Below are 18,403 nucleotides of genomic sequence, written 5' to 3'. Positions count from 1 at the left end.
CAACGTTTAATGATAATATATCAAATATTATCAATACTTTATTAAATTATTTGGTTATGAAGAATATGTATATGATGTAAAAGAATTATAAATTTATTGAAGATTTATCTTAGAAGTAATGACTATTCATTCCTTTCTTAGTAATGTTCAATTAATTTATTTAATGTGTGTCAGTTTTACACAAATGTTCTGGAATCAAAAAGTAATTGTTTTACGGGAAATCCTCGTTAATTCAAATTCAGATAATTCAAAATCCTATTAGTTTGTAACTACTTTTGCTCCAGTTGGGGATACAGAGATTTACATGCTAAGTAATTTGGTTAGTTCAAAATACAGCTACTTTGAAATCCTGACCGAAAATTCTGTCCGTATTGTGATATGCATATGTTAACTGGTTTGTTTAGATTGAAGTGCCTCCATAATATAAGACAACAATAAACCAAGAACAATTTTAATCTGGTTAATATGGCTTTGCTTTTATGGTAACACGTTTTTGAGTGTCATCTTACTTATGGACTATCTTTTTCTCTTATTTAATGAAATACAACTGGTATCACGGATTGCAAGATTGGGCTTTTGACATTCTCACTGAACATGTGCCATTTACCTTCACATTAATATTATTATTAATAATTATTAATTAAAGAAAATAGCATTCTGTATATGTAGCCATATTCTATTTGCTTAATAAATTATGTCAGTTACGTGTCATTTGGCATAGTGTACAGATGTATGTAAAACACAGATGATCTGAAACTTGATAATTGGAAGTCATGATTATTTCGTACCTCGAATTTCAAACTAACGAGGATTTACTGCATTAATGTACAGAGATTACCACAAGAAATAGATATTGTGGCAAAATTCGAATCCATGTCGATCTCTCTCTGACGAGGGGGCAGCACAACGTTGGGGTCGCTGATTTTGATCACACTTGACAAGGTTATAGTACATTCCTGACAACTGATTCCTGCCAAGCAGTAAGGTGCACTAATCAAAATTAAATGAGAAAGTTAAAGTTGAAAATTACCAATCACTTAAAACCTTTAGAATTTCTATTATTTGTAGAGTGGCCAGTGGCTCGGTAGGGGAATGCCAGTTTCATAGTTACGAGACTGGTGTTTTGAATCCCGTTGGTATCAATGTGCTTTTTTTTAATAAAACTATAATTTTCACTTTATTCTTGCTATGTTTTAATTTATTATATTTTTTTAAAAATTGTTTTTGAATATTCATGTACATATGGGATTCATATGTAATATTTACTATATTTATAATTTACTCAAGAAGACGATAAGATATAAACAAAATTATCGTTATTCGAAACCAATTTTGTTAATAACAAAGACATTTTTATTAACATTATTCAGTCTGTTTGCTTCTTCGGGAGCAAAATTTTGTGGATGATAATTGTCATAGAAGCATGTGAAATAATAAACATTTTTGCACTGTGCATCATTTTTACGATAAGAAAATTTACACAGGTCACCGGAAAAACAAACTTAATTAATGTTTAAAAACACTTCTCCATCATCAACTAATTTGGAGGAGACTCGTGCCTACTGCATCACATTTGAAAATATCGAAGCACTTGATGTTTCCTCCTACCACTTTTGTAACTTCTGAAATTGACAAAGAACCCTCAGCTGCAATTAGATCTTGATATTGAAGGATGCTTTCACTATATGTAAAAACATATTTTAAATATAATTTTGCAATATCATCATGCACCAATTCTTCTGCAGAACTCATTTCTATGCTAATCGGTATTAGCACAACATGTCAAAGCCATCTTTTTATTTTTTAGCAAACAAAGACGCAATTATAGACACATTTAGGTTAAACAATGACTTAGTTGCCATTGTATGTATGTATTGTACATGAATATACAGAAAATGTTTTGTTTCTAATTAAATATTGTGTTGTATAACATTTCTTAATTGGCTTTCACATTGAATTGTTACTTGAAATGGGTGGATTTTGTGGTTTCATTACTCTGTTTTTGTACATTTGTAGTTTTCTCTCTGACAATATAATAAATTAAAAATTACTAAGAATAGAATAAAAATTAGTTTTATTTAAAAAAAATTACATTGATAGTAACAGGATTCAAAACACCTACCTTGTGACTATGAAACTGGCACGTCCCTGCCAAGTCACCAGCCACTCTGCAAATAATAGAAATTCTAAAGGTTTTAAGTGATTGTGCAATTTTCAACTTTAATTTTCTCATTTAATTTTGAGTGTTGTGCCTTACTGCTTGGTTTATGTCAGTCATTTGGGATGCACTATAACCTCCCCGAGTTTGATCAAAATTGGTGACTCCAACGTTATGCCCTCTCCTTGTAAGAGAGAACTTTGAAAAATGTAGTGTGCAGTCTTGATATTATTCGATGAAGGGAGGAAGCCTTTAGAGATGTTTAAGGCTTTTCAATTTAGAGTAAATGGGCTTTAGAATTCAATCATCATCTGATTTTGAAATGTAGGTAATGTTAGACAGCAGTCAGAGGAACAATCAAAGCATTACCAATTTATACACATTAAAGTGGCATCCCTGTAGTAATTATGCTAATGGCAACAAATTCAAATTAAACCACATTAGTCATTTACGTCGACCCTTCGGTACTCCTTCGTCGCAGACTTTCCAATATCGCAAATTCCCGATGCATATCTCCTGTTTGTTCTGTGGAACATCTACTGATATGAGATGAAACTTTTATCGATAGATACCAAAAGTTATACCTTTTGCATATGTTGTTTGAGATGTCTGCAGCTATCAATGTCAAGAATGTATGTTGAAATTTAAAAGGTAAATGCAAGAGTAGAGAAAATTTAATTAATTGATGAGCATACAAAATACAGTACTGGGAACTGCAAGAGTTCTTCCTTTTTTGCAATACATAACAGCATAGTCATAGACGAAAGTATTGTGAAAATAAAAATTTGCAGAGCTTAAAAATTTAGAATAATAAAATATAAAATATAATAATTATTTAGATAAAGTTATCACTCAAATCTTTACTTTTAGTAAACTATTATTACATATTTATGCAATTAAAATTTTTTCAAGGAAGAGCAGAAAATTTCCGAGAACACCACAAATGATGACATAGAAGTTATTCTGTCGGAAGTTACACAAGATGAAGAAATTCAGAGTGACTCTGAAAAAGTTTCCAATGAGAACGAAAGGAAGGATATCTACACATCTGATAAAACAGATGATGATGAAGGTACAGTTAATTCAGATTTATTGATAGAATAAAACAATTTAATATGCTATAAATATTTTAAAAATACAATAGTGTTTAAATAGAGAAAGCATTATTAAAAAGTGCAATAGATTTAATTTTATTTATTCGAATATTTCAGATGTTTAACTAGCTTAATAAATATCCATATAATAAAGTGTGATTTAGTAATTTAGTAGTAATTTATTACAGTTTATGTATTGCAGATACAAAATAAGTATATAAGTTGTCAAATGCTATAAAAAGACAGTTTCTTAGTGTTATAAAACAGTTAGCATTTCAAACGTTAATCATAAGACAATTGATTAACTTTTGAAATCAAATTATCTAATTAATGTTTTTGTGAAACTTCTCAGAAATTGAACCATTATCTATCAAAACTTTACCTATAGGATTTGAATTAGATCCCATAGAGATATAGAATCTTGGTCCTTTAGATTAGCAATTTTGAGGTCATCCTGTGGATCTGGAAGCCACGATTTTGGGAGCCGGGAACAAAACCGACGTTTTCATTAAATAAAATTGTTTTGGGTGTAATTTGATATTATTATTACACGTAACAGGGGTTGCAGGGTATATCGTATACAAGGGCTGCGAGAAATAACCATCGTCTTCGGGGCTGCGGTTTTAAAAGTTTAAGAACCGCCGTCGTAGATCGGCAGACCGATGCTTTTGTTGCTCGATTGTCTGATCATCTATTTAAGATGTTAAATTGAGTCGGATGGATGATTGCTAATCTAGTTAATTTAAATTAGCAAATAATTAAAGGATGGCAATGGCAAAAGAGAATTCTGACTTACATTAACAAGTGCTGAAATATATATCATTATTCAGAGCTATATATTTCAACAAAATTCTCATGTCTACAATTAAAATATTTTTTAGTTTTTTATTTTTCAGATTTTAGTGTCAGATAGCTTATATTTTCACATGTTGATCCATTACTGCAAAATTGAACAGATGCGAATTTGTTTATCACATAAAATCTCAGTTATCAATTACAGTTCTTAAGATTATACTAATCAATCAATTTTCAATTACTGATTATAAATTTCAGTTTGGCTAACTTATGGAAATTAATGTTAAGAAATTCTTAATAACAAGTTAAACATTTTTTATATCATTGCATGCGGATGGAAAGTGAAACGAGTGTCATAAAGCAGAATCACATATGACATTCTTGAACATTCTTGAATATTCTTTGATAATAACAAAAGTCTGTCTTGCCAGATTTTTGCATTGATTGTTGTTGAAAATAAAGACAAATTTTAAAATTTGTGAACTACAACAAATATCAAATAACAGTTTAAATAATTATCAATGCACATCAAGGTCATAGGGAATTTTTGGTTAAAAATTTGGTAAAAAAATAAAATAAATTCTATTCATTTACATCGTTAATGAATTAATTAAATCAAAATGGCATGGTTGCAGGAATAATTGTTCTCTTGTTATCAAGCCATTTTGATTTTATTAATTGATTAGGTGTGGTATGGCATTAAAAAGTAATCAGATTTAAAATTTGATACCAACGATACCAGATTTAAAGTTACGTCGTAACTTTTTGGTAGCAGAAAATTAATTAATTTGCAAATCTACTCGATGCATGATACAAAGTGTAATAACAGTCAAAAAGATCATCAGAATGGTAAAAGAAGTACATCAAATGGAGCTTTTCTTACACTAAAGAAAACATTAAATATTAGAATATTTGAACTAATTAAATTGTCATTTATTTAGGTATAGAATCGGATATCTTTCTGCTAGAGAAAGAAATAGAAGAAAAGAAGGTGCCCGTATTCGTTAGTGTCGGAAGACATAATCTGATGGAGAGAGACATATTAACATCCAGTATCTTAGATTCTTTGGATTTGAGAGTTTTAGAATCTGTCAAGAAAACTGTAAGTTTATTTCATTTATTTCTGATGTTTTTCCATTATAATGCAAAATTATTTTATTATTACAGTAATGGATATATTACTTCAAATTTTAAATCCATTACTTGTAGATGAAAGTAAAAAAGTGGTAAATTAGACAATGTAGCAGATAAAATAGTCAAATGTGACATTTATGCAGTGATGCAATTGTAAACTTGACGCAAGACAGAGTTTTTCAAGTTTTTCTTTTGACATTTACTAAAAAGAAAAAAATGAAAGTGTTGATTTAATTATTTAAAAGAAATTTTTTACATTTATTATTTTTAAAAAAATAACGTTATGAGGTATTTTAAAAATGTGCTTGTAAGTGGAAAGTATACAGTATTTTTATGAAATGCCATATACTTTCTACTATGGTGTATGGTATGTACTGTTGTATATTCTTCTGTGCAATGTATACAGAAGAATATACAACAGTATATATACATGATTACAAAAAACAAAACAGAGAAAAGACAAGAAAACTTTTATGAAATATTTAATATTGTCAGCATATGTAAATAAAACATACTACAAATGAAATTAAACAAACAATAGTAATGTTTTTCACAATTGATATGTATTATTCATTTATAACAGTAATAAAAAGTTGATATAGTTTGGCAGTAGATTATTGTGTTATTATTATTAATTAAAATTTTAAATATTTATTAAGTATGAAATAAATTATTTGGATACTTTAAAGTTAAAAGAATATATAACAAATCCTGTTATATGCTCACTTTTTACCTCTGCAGGGTGGGTCAGAAAGGATGGATGTTTTTGAAATGGCAAGAACTCACCACCAGGTGGAGTGACAGATGTGTGGCAGGTAGCATGAAAGTAGTGAGATCTTAGCAATGTCTTTTCAGTTGAAGGCATGGAGCTGTGGACAATAGATCACCGTGTGTTTGCATATGAGTGAGGAAACAGTTGTACATAAAGGGGATTGCTCGGTCGTACACATCTGATGGGAATACGTTTTCTCATCTTTGCATACTATGGAAACATATTATCATCAGACGTATGTGGTTTAAACAGGATGGGGTAATGGCCACACAGCTAGAGCATCAATTGACGTTATTTGTTGTCTCTTCTCTGATCGTCTCATTTTCGGGTTCAGAGACATTCGTTGGTCTCCTCGTTTATCCGACCTATCCACGTGTGATTATTTCTTGTGGGGACATCTCAAGGCACGTGTATATGAGCGTAAGCTCATTCTTTGAAAGAACTGAAGGAAGCTATTTGTGTGGAAGTTGCCAAAATCGCCTCCAGAAATGCATCACTGATAACCGTCACCACATGGGAGATGTTTACCACACTTGATTCTGTAAAATGCTATTTCAATACAAACTCATGTCTACCAACAATTATCTTTTGTAGTAACAATTACAGATGTTGTGATTTTTTTAAAAAACGTCTGTCCTTTCTGCCCCACCCTATATATACAGTATATGGGACTTAGCCCTTTACTGTGACCCTATGAATATATAAGATGCATAGTAAAGTCCTAAGTCATCCAAATAACTTTTGAATGAGTAGAACTAAGCTACAGAAGTTAGATATTGGTATGACAAAGTGACCCTGCATTACTGAAATGAGATTGATAGCAGTCTCTCTAGCAGTAAAATTTGGATGTCAGCATTTCTAACCTAAACCTTTGTAATTTGCTAATTTGGGTCAGAAGTCGTCATGATCTTCGTAACATGATTAACTTTTTTGTGTGTCTAGCTCACCCAAAATGTGCAGATGTTGGATGTCACACATAAAAATACACAGTTAATAATAAGCAGTGAAACCTTGATGTAGCATCATCCTAAAGAACACCATGAAAAAAGTGCTAATGGATATTCTTAAACAGTTTTTCACCATAAATATTATGTAGAGAACTCTAGTATTTGTGAATTACTAAATGTATCATTTTGCATTGCAAACAATATTAACATCATCACTGATACACAACTTTGATAGCAGAAAAAAGGTTTATTTAACTGGAAAAAGTAACATTTTTTGATTAGTTTTTGGAACATCATCATGATGTTCATTAAAAATAAACATTTACAAATACTAATGGGCATAGAATGTAAATAATCAAACACCAGACATTGTAAAATTTATTTTTTATATTTAATATCTGTTACATCACTGTGACGGATGCAAAAAAGACAAGAAAATAACAATAAAAACAATAACAAAAATATGAGTTGCATTACATTGTGTAAACCTCAAACAAGGATTTCCAAGCATCTGTGTCTAGGTTTGTTAAGGATCTAAACATAATATTGGATGCTTGGAAATCTTTGAGGTCTACACAAATTGTAAAATTTACTTCTTTTATTTAAATATGTTTGACATTTGATTATTTATGTTCTATGTCCATTTGTAAACGTTTGATTTTTGAAACATCAGCCTGATGGTGATTATTAAAAATGACCAAAAACATTAGTTTTTCCGGTTTTATATCTTTTTGCTGCTATTCAAGAGTATGTGTATATAAACCATTCTTGTTATTATTGTAATTTTTATTGTTTGAGATATCACATAATGATAATTTTAGCACCAAACTTGAATTTATTGCTAATTAGTATAGTTTTAGTACTGAAATTAAAACTCGGAAACGTGACTTAAACACATATTTCCAATTTTGGGGGCGAGTAAATGGCGGCACAAAACTGTATTTGTATTTCTTGCTAGCATTTTAGTCCATATTCCCAAAACTATAATATTACTTTACTTTATAGAAATTGCTTGAGAAAAATTTAGATGAAGTAAAATATTTTAAATTATATAAAATAAAAATTATTGATGAAATAGTATATTTTCAATATTAATGTATCATTAATTGATTTAAAAGTGTTAATTAAAATTGAAATTTTAATAATATAAATTTAATGAATTTTTAGGGTGAGCAAACTCTATGTCTTAAATTTAACATGTTGAGGAAGAGTAGAAGGGAGAGGATATATCATGCCGAAAATGAAGAAATTGCTGATGTAAGTTGTATTCAAAGTAAACTCTTTTTTAAAATTTAATAAATTAATTTTAAAGAATAAATGACAATTAGTATATCTAACACAGAATTTGCATGAATAATTCTTGACATTACAGACTGTCAAATAGCCAAGCAGTTAAGGTGTAAGCCTACCAGGGTAAAATATGAATATAAATGGACGGGTTGAAAAGCCCTGGGAATTTTTTGGGGATGGTTTATCCTGGATATGTCGAGTTCTGTCCCTCGCCACATGGCCGCCTTATTGTGGACTCAACCAAATCCATGATGCGCTTGATTAAAAAGCCTTCTTAGTGTCCTTAGGGTGGAAAGAATAAAAAAGTTTTTCGATGTTACCAACTTTCAATGTTAAATAAAATGAAACATGTCAATATAAACTTATTTAGGGAGATGGAAACATAAAAAAGACTGAGCTTTTTAAGGAAAACATTATTTTGTTGAATTGTAACGTAAAGATTACAATTCAAATTTCATTTAATTTGGTGTAAATTTTAAAACTTGAAAATAGAATACAGAATATATATGAACATTACTTTTTGGATAATGTTTTTCTTCAAAGGATTCAGTTTTTTAACTAGTATAATGATAATATAATTATTATTGTTGTACTTTATATTTTATATTCTTTAATATAAAGAAAACAAATAGTGTATTTTATGTTACAAATTAAACATAAAGAATAGGAATAACAGAATACAGAATGAAATTAAATTATGCAATTATAATCAAAAACTACTTTGATGTAGAAGCCTTCTTAATAGCATCATACTTTTAAAGCATCAGTAATTACTCTCAAACAGATCTTTACCATAAATGTTGTATATAGGACCCTTTGGTATGTTTGAATTATTAAATGTGTGTTTTTATCACCAAATTACAACTTTGAATGCTCAAACTTGTAAATAGATCTCTTTATTATAAAATGTTCTTTTCAACAAATAAATCAAATAGTTTTTGTTTCTTTAGCGTAGATTGTAGATATTATTCAACTGTTTTAGTATACTTAAGGTTTTCATTGCTTCAAAAAATCAAAAGAAACGCAAACTTCCTGTGGAGCTTTTTGGTCCTGGATCATCATTTTAATATTGTTCTGTTTTGTTGGGATTGGAGTTCTTTTTATACCCTTCAGTGCTTATACCTGTGGTATATTGCACTCCCAATATGTCTGTAATCCCTGTTTAAAATACCACTTTCCTTGACAATGTTTAAGAGGCTTTTTACAGGTTAAGTTTTGGGATTGTGATTAGATGCAATCCCAAGATTGAATATCTTATGCAAAGCAATGTCATACATTCAAAAAGAACATGGTAGGCAGTTTCTTCTGTCGTACGACATTTCCTCAAAGTGGTTCTTTATGTATGCCTATTTTGTAAAGATGTTTTTGTAGATGATGATGATGTCTATTTAAAAAACCAGCTATTGTTTTCATCTGATTCTTATCTAACTTTAATAAGTTGGATGTGAGTTTCATTGAGGGTTCTTTAACCATTAATCTCAAATATTCGTATGTTGGACACTTTTAACTGTAATCTTCCAAGACTGTTTTACTTGTATTTGTTGTATTATAATTGTGTCTTCTTGAGGATTTGGAGGACCTGCTTGAGATTTATTAGAGAAAAAGTGAGATCTACCTGGAACACACATACTTCCAGGAGTTGGACAAATTCTTTCACATATTGATATTTAACTTGCCTATGTGAAAAAATGCAATGAAAAATAAACTATATTTATGCAATATGAGTGTTGTTGCTTTCTGTAGGATCCATGCAAGATTAACCTTTAAAATGAGGTTTGTCCAAAAATTTCTTCTGTAGAGATTTTCATAGGTTATTTGCTAGGGCCTGATGTAATCTATGATAATGGGAAAACCTCCACATAATTGTATGATGTAGTGTAAGATGTGTTTGCTCTATTTTATTCTCTTATTTAAACTAACACTAATCATGTTGTTTCAGGAACTCTTTAAAATATTGAAACGTCATGTTGACGAATGTAATTTGAAAAATATAGAGGAGAATGCTCTAATGGTAAATTTTATTTATTGTGTTTTTATAAGCATTAATTTGAAGACTAAGTAATTTTTTCACTGTAATAAATTTGTTACATTTTATTATAATTTTTATTAAAGTTAATATGAATGCACATTATGCAATATATGTATATATTGTTTGCGCCATGTTACATTGGATTGAATTTGTTACCTAATATTAAAAAGAGTATATAATATTTGACTTAGATACAATTTAGAACAATTAGAGATATTTCAATGTCTCTCTAAACTACAATTGAATCAAAATTTTTGTGTGCATAAAATGTACATACAAATAACAAAAAAACTAAATTTCATTAAATTGTTCATGATGAGCTTAATAAAGTCCAGTGTTGATGTCTGAATAACTCTAATTTAAATATTTGAAACTTCATATACAAATTTCTTAATCTCCTAATTGAAATATTATATTATTTATTGTTTTATATTTATGCAAATTAATTTAATCACATATAAAACATATCTTTCACTATGGACATTGATACTGAATTTTGTTATGACAATTTAGCTACATAATAATTGCATATTTATTTGTTTTCTAATAAATTTTATAAATTTAAATTAAAAACATGCTGTTAAAAATTTTTAATCGACAGATCCGTAATATCAGAAAACAATGATAAATATCAGTACTTCGTATTTAATCATTAATATCTGATGATACTGATACATGTTTACTGCTAAATATAAAAGTATAAACTAGTATCGGTAACTGTGAACATAAGGTGTGACAGAAAAATTTAGAAACAATTTGTAGTTTATACTTTACTAGAAAATGTGAAATTTCTATGATCCATAATTCATTATTTTAATACTTGTAAGGTATGATCAATATAATGCAGTGATTGTTCTGAACGTTGTTGGTTTTGCTTCTTGAAAAATAAACGAAACAAGAAAAAACTAAAAATTAAGTGACATTTTAATTTAGAATAGGATTTTGAATAATGCTTTTTAAAATTAACATCTAGTCAAACTTTCATTTCTATTTATGACCACGAACACTGTTTTGGGTATCATTTTGACTAGGTTTATGAGGAAGAATTTGCTAATTTCAACAATTTTCAATAATTACCCATTTTGAGTCTTCAATTGAAACATACTGCCTCCACCAGTGTGTATTTTTCTTTGCTAATGTCTCCAAATATTTTCATTCGAGTTGCAATTTTCCAAAAAGAACTCCCAAATAGATCTGGCAGTGTGTGGATTAACATATCTTGTTGCAGTTTCTGAAATAGATACCTGTTTTCTCTCCAAAGTGAAGTTAATGCTTTATCGCCATGTTTTGGTAGTCATACTGGCATAGCATACTTGTTTATTCTGTTGTGTACAAATGCAATATTGCTCCTGTGACCGTAGTCAATACCAGCCTGTACCGTAACTGTTCTACCATTTTGCAGGCATTTAGAAAATATTTCAGGTTCCTTTCAGAGATCGTGCCAATAGTACCGTAAACTGTTGGGACCATCTAAATTAAATTTCTTTTTATCACCAAATACTACAGATTTTCATTCTTTTCTCCACGACGTATGCTCTTTTGCCCAAGGTACTTTTTATACCATTTTATCGTTTGTAAACTTTGGTTATACTCCAGATGTTTAATCTCCTTTACCACTTTCCAAACTGTGCACTAGGATAGCTTAATATCATCTCCTGGTTGGAGTATTTTGTGATGAAATTTCCCTCAGAATTATTCTGTTTTGTTTGCCAGTAAGCATCTTAGTTCTTACCAGGTGAAAAGAGCCAAAAAAAATATGTATTAAAATAAAACTGTTCATCAAATAATTTTTGTGTTCTGAATAATGTTGAAAATAAGTCATATTCACTATTCATGAGTTGGCAAATGTGAACTAATGAGATGAGGATGAGGCTCATTTGCTGCTTTGGAAGTGTTTTATTGTCAATATTATGTCAAAGATTCATTTCGGGCAATGCTCTTGTCGGTTTGACTTAGACAGTATGTTACAAAACATCACATCAAATTCCATTAACGCAGTTATAAAGATTAATTGCTCGAATAACACGAGTAATGATAAAACTTTTTTTACAATAAGCAGCACATTGATTATATTCAGATGATTTATGGAAAATGAACAAAAGGCTGATTTTATACACTCAAAGTGCCTTTAAACTATACTTAAACCATATAGTAAGGTATTTTAACCTATCGAGAGTCTACCATAATATGTAAATACTGTTTTCAATTTTGTGATTTTGTAAGATAGACAATGTTTAATGAAAACTTATTTTTATCTAGTGTCTGAAATGTGAAGCACGTTTCTCTAGGAACCGAGCTTCTCGACAGATTGTTAGAAACGAATTGTTTGACAATTTACCTTCTAGTTATGATTCTTCAAAAGGTATGTTTTTGTACTACTGTAAATTATTTGTAGTTATTTTAACATTATCAATATAATTTTTATACAACAATAATGTTTCTGTATCTATAGTATTGTATATATGCATATAAAAAAATAAATAAAAAGCAATTATTTTTCTCCTTTTAAAATGTAGTTCATATGTCATACAATGGCAAAAATATTCTGTAAAATAACTTAACAAAATACAATAATATTAACTAATAATACATTACATATATACACTCATAATACTGTATATTAATAAATATAATATATATTTTTTCATATTTTATTAATATTAGTGTACTGTGACTATAATCTATTAATAAGACTTCCTATACTGATTTAAGTCTTATTAATAGATCGCAGTCACAGTAGACTAATATAATAAAATAATATTTAAAGGACTAGAAGCATTAATTAATTAATAATAGTATATTTACATAATTTTAAGATTATAATATACTGCATTTTTTACAAATAGCAATAACATTTGTAAATCATAATAAATTTTATATACTGGAAATATTTATTTGCAATATCGGTAATTTTTCTTATGATGTACATCATAACATCTATAAGTTATGATTAATATGATATGATTAATTTGTTATTATTCTTTACAATGTAAAATAAATGCTAGTTTAAATTACTGACAATGAAATGAATGCCCCAAAAATCTTTTAGCATAAGCAGTTTTTAGACACTAGAAGGTTTGGGATTCTGACATTCAGTATGATGAATTGCTTTTATTTGTGTCAGTAATCAAATGCACTATTATATGTTGATATTATTAAAACAAATGGATGTATTTTGTTTAGTGATTGCTTTCAGGAGCTTCACTGTTGCTGTGGAAACATTGCTACCCACACGACAAACTATTCTTATGAAAATAAAATATGATTTACTACAGATTAGAGAATGTGCAAAGCTTTACAACTGAGATTGGCATAATAAAAACAAATTATAATATCAAACACTTGAGTCTAACTGTATTTGTCATCGACACGTTCAGACAATTTTTACGATTCAGTTTGTCGTTGGTTTAAATTATAATCTTAATATAAATAACTAATGATATCAAACATTGATAATTTATTTAGATATTTGTTAGCATCAGTTTTAATCAGATATTTTTATTAGTTACAATATTGAATGATTTTAGTTTTCTTACCTGTGGACGCTAAGAGGGTCTTTTTTTGGGCCCCTCGTGAGTTTGCCAGGTCCACAGTGGGATTTTGGGGCAATGAGAGAAGGGACCCAATGAATACGGGATGGACCATCACCCAAAAATTTCTGGGGGTGTTTGATCATCCAGATTCGATCCAGGATTCTAGAGCAGTAGGACAATTCTTAACTGCTTTGGTTGTCTGATTGGCTTTTGAGAAGTTCCATAATATAATTAAAATTTTTTAGTAATTTTTGTTATTAAATATGTAAAAAGATCACGAGAATAGTAAATTTAATTACATACAAAATTTGCATTATAGGAAGTCTAAAGCAAATTGACTGCTGTCCAAATTGTGGTAGTTCAATGATATTTAAGGACACTAATTGTCCTGTTGATAAAATTCAGAATTTCAAAGATTTCAACTATCTACTGAAACCTGAAGATTCCCAACAAGAATCAAATTCTAGCAACCGAAAATCAATATTTTCGTCTTTGAGAAGTTCACCCAAGTTGAATAGGTAAGAAGCAATTAAATATTAAAACTGTTTGCTCTTTCCAACTTGAGTCTTCTAACAAGTGAAATTTCATGGATTTTGGGTTTCCAAATTGTAAGAATACTTAAGAACTTTAGGATACTCTTATGATAAGAATGGGACAATTATCAAATTAAATGGTTATAATGATTAATCGGCTAACCTTACAATTAATTGCTATCTAATCATTGTCGAGTGTTTTAAAATTTTTTTTAAAATTAAAATTTTTTTAATTGTAGTTTTTATACAGCTTTTTTAGTTTTGCTTAGTATCTATCAATTAAATATAAATATTTATTTTATTATTTATTTATGGTTTAAAGTTATATGAATATATTGAGAAAATAGATCAAGTTGGGTACTACTATAAATTTTAATAGAGATTCGATATGTATACAAAGAAGATATAGGTTTTGCTTTTTGTTTTCGTTTTTTTTTCTTTGTCACTACTGTTTTAGTAAGAAACACCATAATCCCTATTGGTTTATCCAGTACACTTGCATATACACAGCATAATTGCACCACTGTAATAAAAAAAGAATTTTATTATTATGTGAATATAAAAACATAGTAAATCAGAGTCTCTGTAGCTCTGTAGCCCACATTGCATTTTAGCAGTCCTATTCGCTTGATAAGTAAGATGCTAAGGATGCTAACTGCATGACTGGCTTATAATTAACTTAGAACTGATGCAACTGGCATATAAATAACAACTATATTCTTTGGCTAAATAGGATTATAAATTAAAAATGCTTGGGTGCTCTGTTCGTCTGTTCTCTTAAAGCCTTGGGTAGATTGCCTATATATAGATAAATTAGGGTAGTCCTGCAAGAACTACCCTAATTTATCTATATATAGCTAGGGTTGCCAACCATCTGGTTTTGAACCGAAATGTCCTGATCTATGGGTCTTGTCTGGTGTCCAATTGAGAGACAATTTGACAAGACCCATCCAAATAATTTACTGTGATAATTTTCTAATAATTTTGTTTACAGCAATAATTTTGATTATATCATTTATTTCTAAGTTTCTCCATATTGATTTGAGATAAGGTTTCATTATATCTTTTAATGTAGAATGTGGATTATATGCTTTCTTGGTGATTCTATGTCAATGCCATTCTGAGCAAATAGCACGACAACTTTAATATTTTTGGCGGGCATGTTTTTCCATTATCAATAGATAAATTAATTGATTTACATTGCAATTACTTTCTTGTATCTAATGTCCTTCTGAGTGTAGTTAACAAACAATATAAAATAATTGGCCATGTAATAACAATCTGTTTGTTTAAAAATAAAACATTTCTTTCAAAAATAGGCAGATGGTTCTGAAAGTTAATCAGTCAGATGTGATAATTAGCTCTGAATAAGAATTAAGCTTGTAAATCACTGCACAATTAACTATGATTAAATTAAGCCAGATAATATCCAACAAAGTGGTGTTACATAAAGTTTGGGTTTGACCAAGTGCTAGGCCTGGACTTGGATTGCGGTAAGAGTAATTCACATGACTTAACAGGAAAGAGAAAAAAATTGAAAGTGACAAGTATTCAATTAAACTAACAATAATATTTATTGTAAATATTTGACCAAAAACTGAAATAACAGTATTTTCCCCATTCTCTTTACTCTTTTGATTTTGCCCCAGCAGACTTTTTTCCATTTCCCGAATGAAAGACAAATCTAAGTGGTGCAGATTCCAATAAATGGCAGAGTGGAAGCCACAATGACAAAATCCATTAAAGAATCACAAAAAATCTGGCTTACGGAACTGCTTTAACGAGTTGTATAGATGTTGGCAGAAGCATATAGGACTGGAAAAAGCCAACTGTGGTGGCGGCGTGGTATAAGGATTTGTGTTATACATGTGCCAGAAGATTGGTGAACTTGTAAAAATTTATTAAAATAAATACATTAAATGAAACAAAATGATGCAGCTGAACACAATACTTCAAAATGTACTGTACATGAGAAATACTACAAAGAGCAAACTTATTTTTAATTTTAATATAATAAGTTATATTTACGTGATAGTTAGAAGAGTCGATAAGTATCAGTAAATTTCTGGTATTTAAAATAAATGTAGTACATTTATTAAAATGAAAAAATTTGATATTTTTGTGTTTGGTAGCTCACTTAAGAACCATATAACATATCAAAAGATATTACAATTGTCATCTCTATGAAATAAACTTGGTTTAGCAGCCTGTGGCAAAAGCACGTAATAATGTGCCACATTGCATTTTAGTTTTAGCCCGCCAATAGTGTTCCTTGCAAGTTAAGATCTATATCAGACTTTTGAGTCAAACATCTTAGGTCTCTCATTTTGCCACTGCATTGCCATTCTCCTTATTACACACATCTGACTGAAATAATGTATAATATATACAGCTGTATACCATATCTCAAGCCATGGAATACATATAAGATAATGTAAATATTAAGAACATTTAACAACAATACTAAATTTGTTTCGACTTTTTGAGCAGGAAAGAAGTGCTATCTGCTTCTAAAAAGAAAAGTACAAAAGTTCGAAGCAGTTCCTTCGACTATTCGAGTAAGACAAATTTTTACATTTTATTTATATTTTTGGATTACATTTAACACTTTTTGTGGAATGCAGATGCCGGTGGAAGTCTGCCACAAAAACATCAACAGACATCGGTGGGATCATACGACTGTGCAGATAACATATCCACGAAATCCGACAGTAGCAGAGATGTCTTGCCGGATGATTCCTATCAGAGTGAGTTCAAACGAAGCTCCAGCGACATCACGGTTTTGAGCGATCCGAGTCAGAGTGGCATTGGTCTCGTTTCCGGAAACGAATTCGACCAGACTGTCGAATTGAATTCGCCTCTGGACGACGGAACTTTCTGCAACCTGTGAGTAAATAATAATATAAATTTTGATTTAAAACCACAAAGAATTATTATTGGAATGTCAAAACAAACAATATTAAATTGACGAAGTTCTATTTTTCCATTTGATATTTCACTGCTAGAATATTGTTTTTACTGCACTTACTTTGTTTAGAACGTTGTTTTCACATTGTTTATTTAATTGACCATCCAAGAGAAAATTCACAAAAAGGCATTAAAAAACACTTTAAGAAATGTTTTTATTATCCTGCTAGCGCTTTTGGCGTATTTATTAACGTCATCTTCAGGCAGAATCCATTATGATTCTGCCTGAAGATGACGTTAATAAATACGCCAAAAGCGCTAGCAGGATAATAAAAACATTTCTTAAAGTGTTTTTTAATGCCTTTTTGTGAATTTTCTCTTGGATCAGTAAAATTGTTGGCATGACATCCAACCTTTATTCAAGTTAATTTACCATTAAAACACATTTTAAATGTAAGTAAATTTTGATAACAGATACTGTATTTGTTTCTGAGTCAGAATAAAATTATTATTTGGGATATTTAGTTTACAGTATCTTGAGTGATTATAATGTATTTGAAAAATTGACAAATATTAGGGAAAATTGAAGAAGTATCTTAGAATAATTTGCTTCTTTTTAAAGAATAATCAATTTGTCGTGGTTATGTCTTGGCATAACCATATAATTTTATGCTGTTTTGTTTATTTAATTAACAAATTGATCATAATTAAATTGGCAACAAATTTTTTTCTATGTTGTTAGGATTTTCATTATTCATTGTGCTTGAATCTTCAGGAAGTTTTCTAGACACTCTTCTGAATATTCTTTGGAAACAATGTTTCTTATTAAGAAAGATTGCCATTATGATAAAAATTGAATTTCTTTCCAAGAATTTTTCTCATTTGTAGTAGAATAAATGATATGTATGCAAATGTAATAAGTATTTAGTTAACAAAACTGTTATGACTATGATACAGGATGTAAAATATTCTATTTTATGATTGCAACAGACAGAAATATGTCAGTTTTACAAGTAATTTCTTCCCAAACACGCAATTTTTTTAAGTACAAAATATTTGTACAATTTTATTACCGGTTTCTAGTAGACTTTGATGGATACATGCTTATCTTGCAAGCAGTAGACTGTTATAATTATGATTCAATAGTAGTGCCAATAGTAATTATGATTCAATAGTAGTGCCAAAAATATAGTGCCATGGCAGTAATGCCA

General features: G+C 29.3%; 1 protein-coding gene across 1 annotated transcript in view; it reads left to right on the top strand.

The window, feature by feature from the left end:
- Nucleotides 1-18,403, top strand: part of LOC136990715 (serine/threonine-protein kinase 11-interacting protein) — a 58,322-nt gene that overhangs the window by 29,072 nt on the left and 10,847 nt on the right. Inside the window, exons 11-18 of the mRNA XM_067289131.1 lie at nucleotides 3,071-3,230; nucleotides 4,989-5,149; nucleotides 8,068-8,157; nucleotides 10,130-10,201; nucleotides 12,479-12,581; nucleotides 14,072-14,270; nucleotides 16,776-16,843; nucleotides 16,910-17,171. Of these exons, the coding sequence (XP_067145232.1) occupies nucleotides 3,071-3,230; nucleotides 4,989-5,149; nucleotides 8,068-8,157; nucleotides 10,130-10,201; nucleotides 12,479-12,581; nucleotides 14,072-14,270; nucleotides 16,776-16,843; nucleotides 16,910-17,171 (1,115 nt within the window). The remainder of the gene's footprint in view (nucleotides 1-3,070; nucleotides 3,231-4,988; nucleotides 5,150-8,067; nucleotides 8,158-10,129; nucleotides 10,202-12,478; nucleotides 12,582-14,071; nucleotides 14,271-16,775; nucleotides 16,844-16,909; nucleotides 17,172-18,403) is intronic.

The sequence above is a fragment of the Centruroides vittatus genome, unplaced genomic scaffold, assembly GCF_030686945.1.
Source record: "Centruroides vittatus isolate TY-2023 unplaced genomic scaffold, ASM3068694v2 contig_134, whole genome shotgun sequence".
NCBI classification, from domain to species: domain Eukaryota; kingdom Metazoa; phylum Arthropoda; class Arachnida; order Scorpiones; family Buthidae; genus Centruroides; species Centruroides vittatus.
Note: the sequence above shows the minus strand (reverse complement) of the source record. Positions and strands in the feature narration are given on the sequence as shown.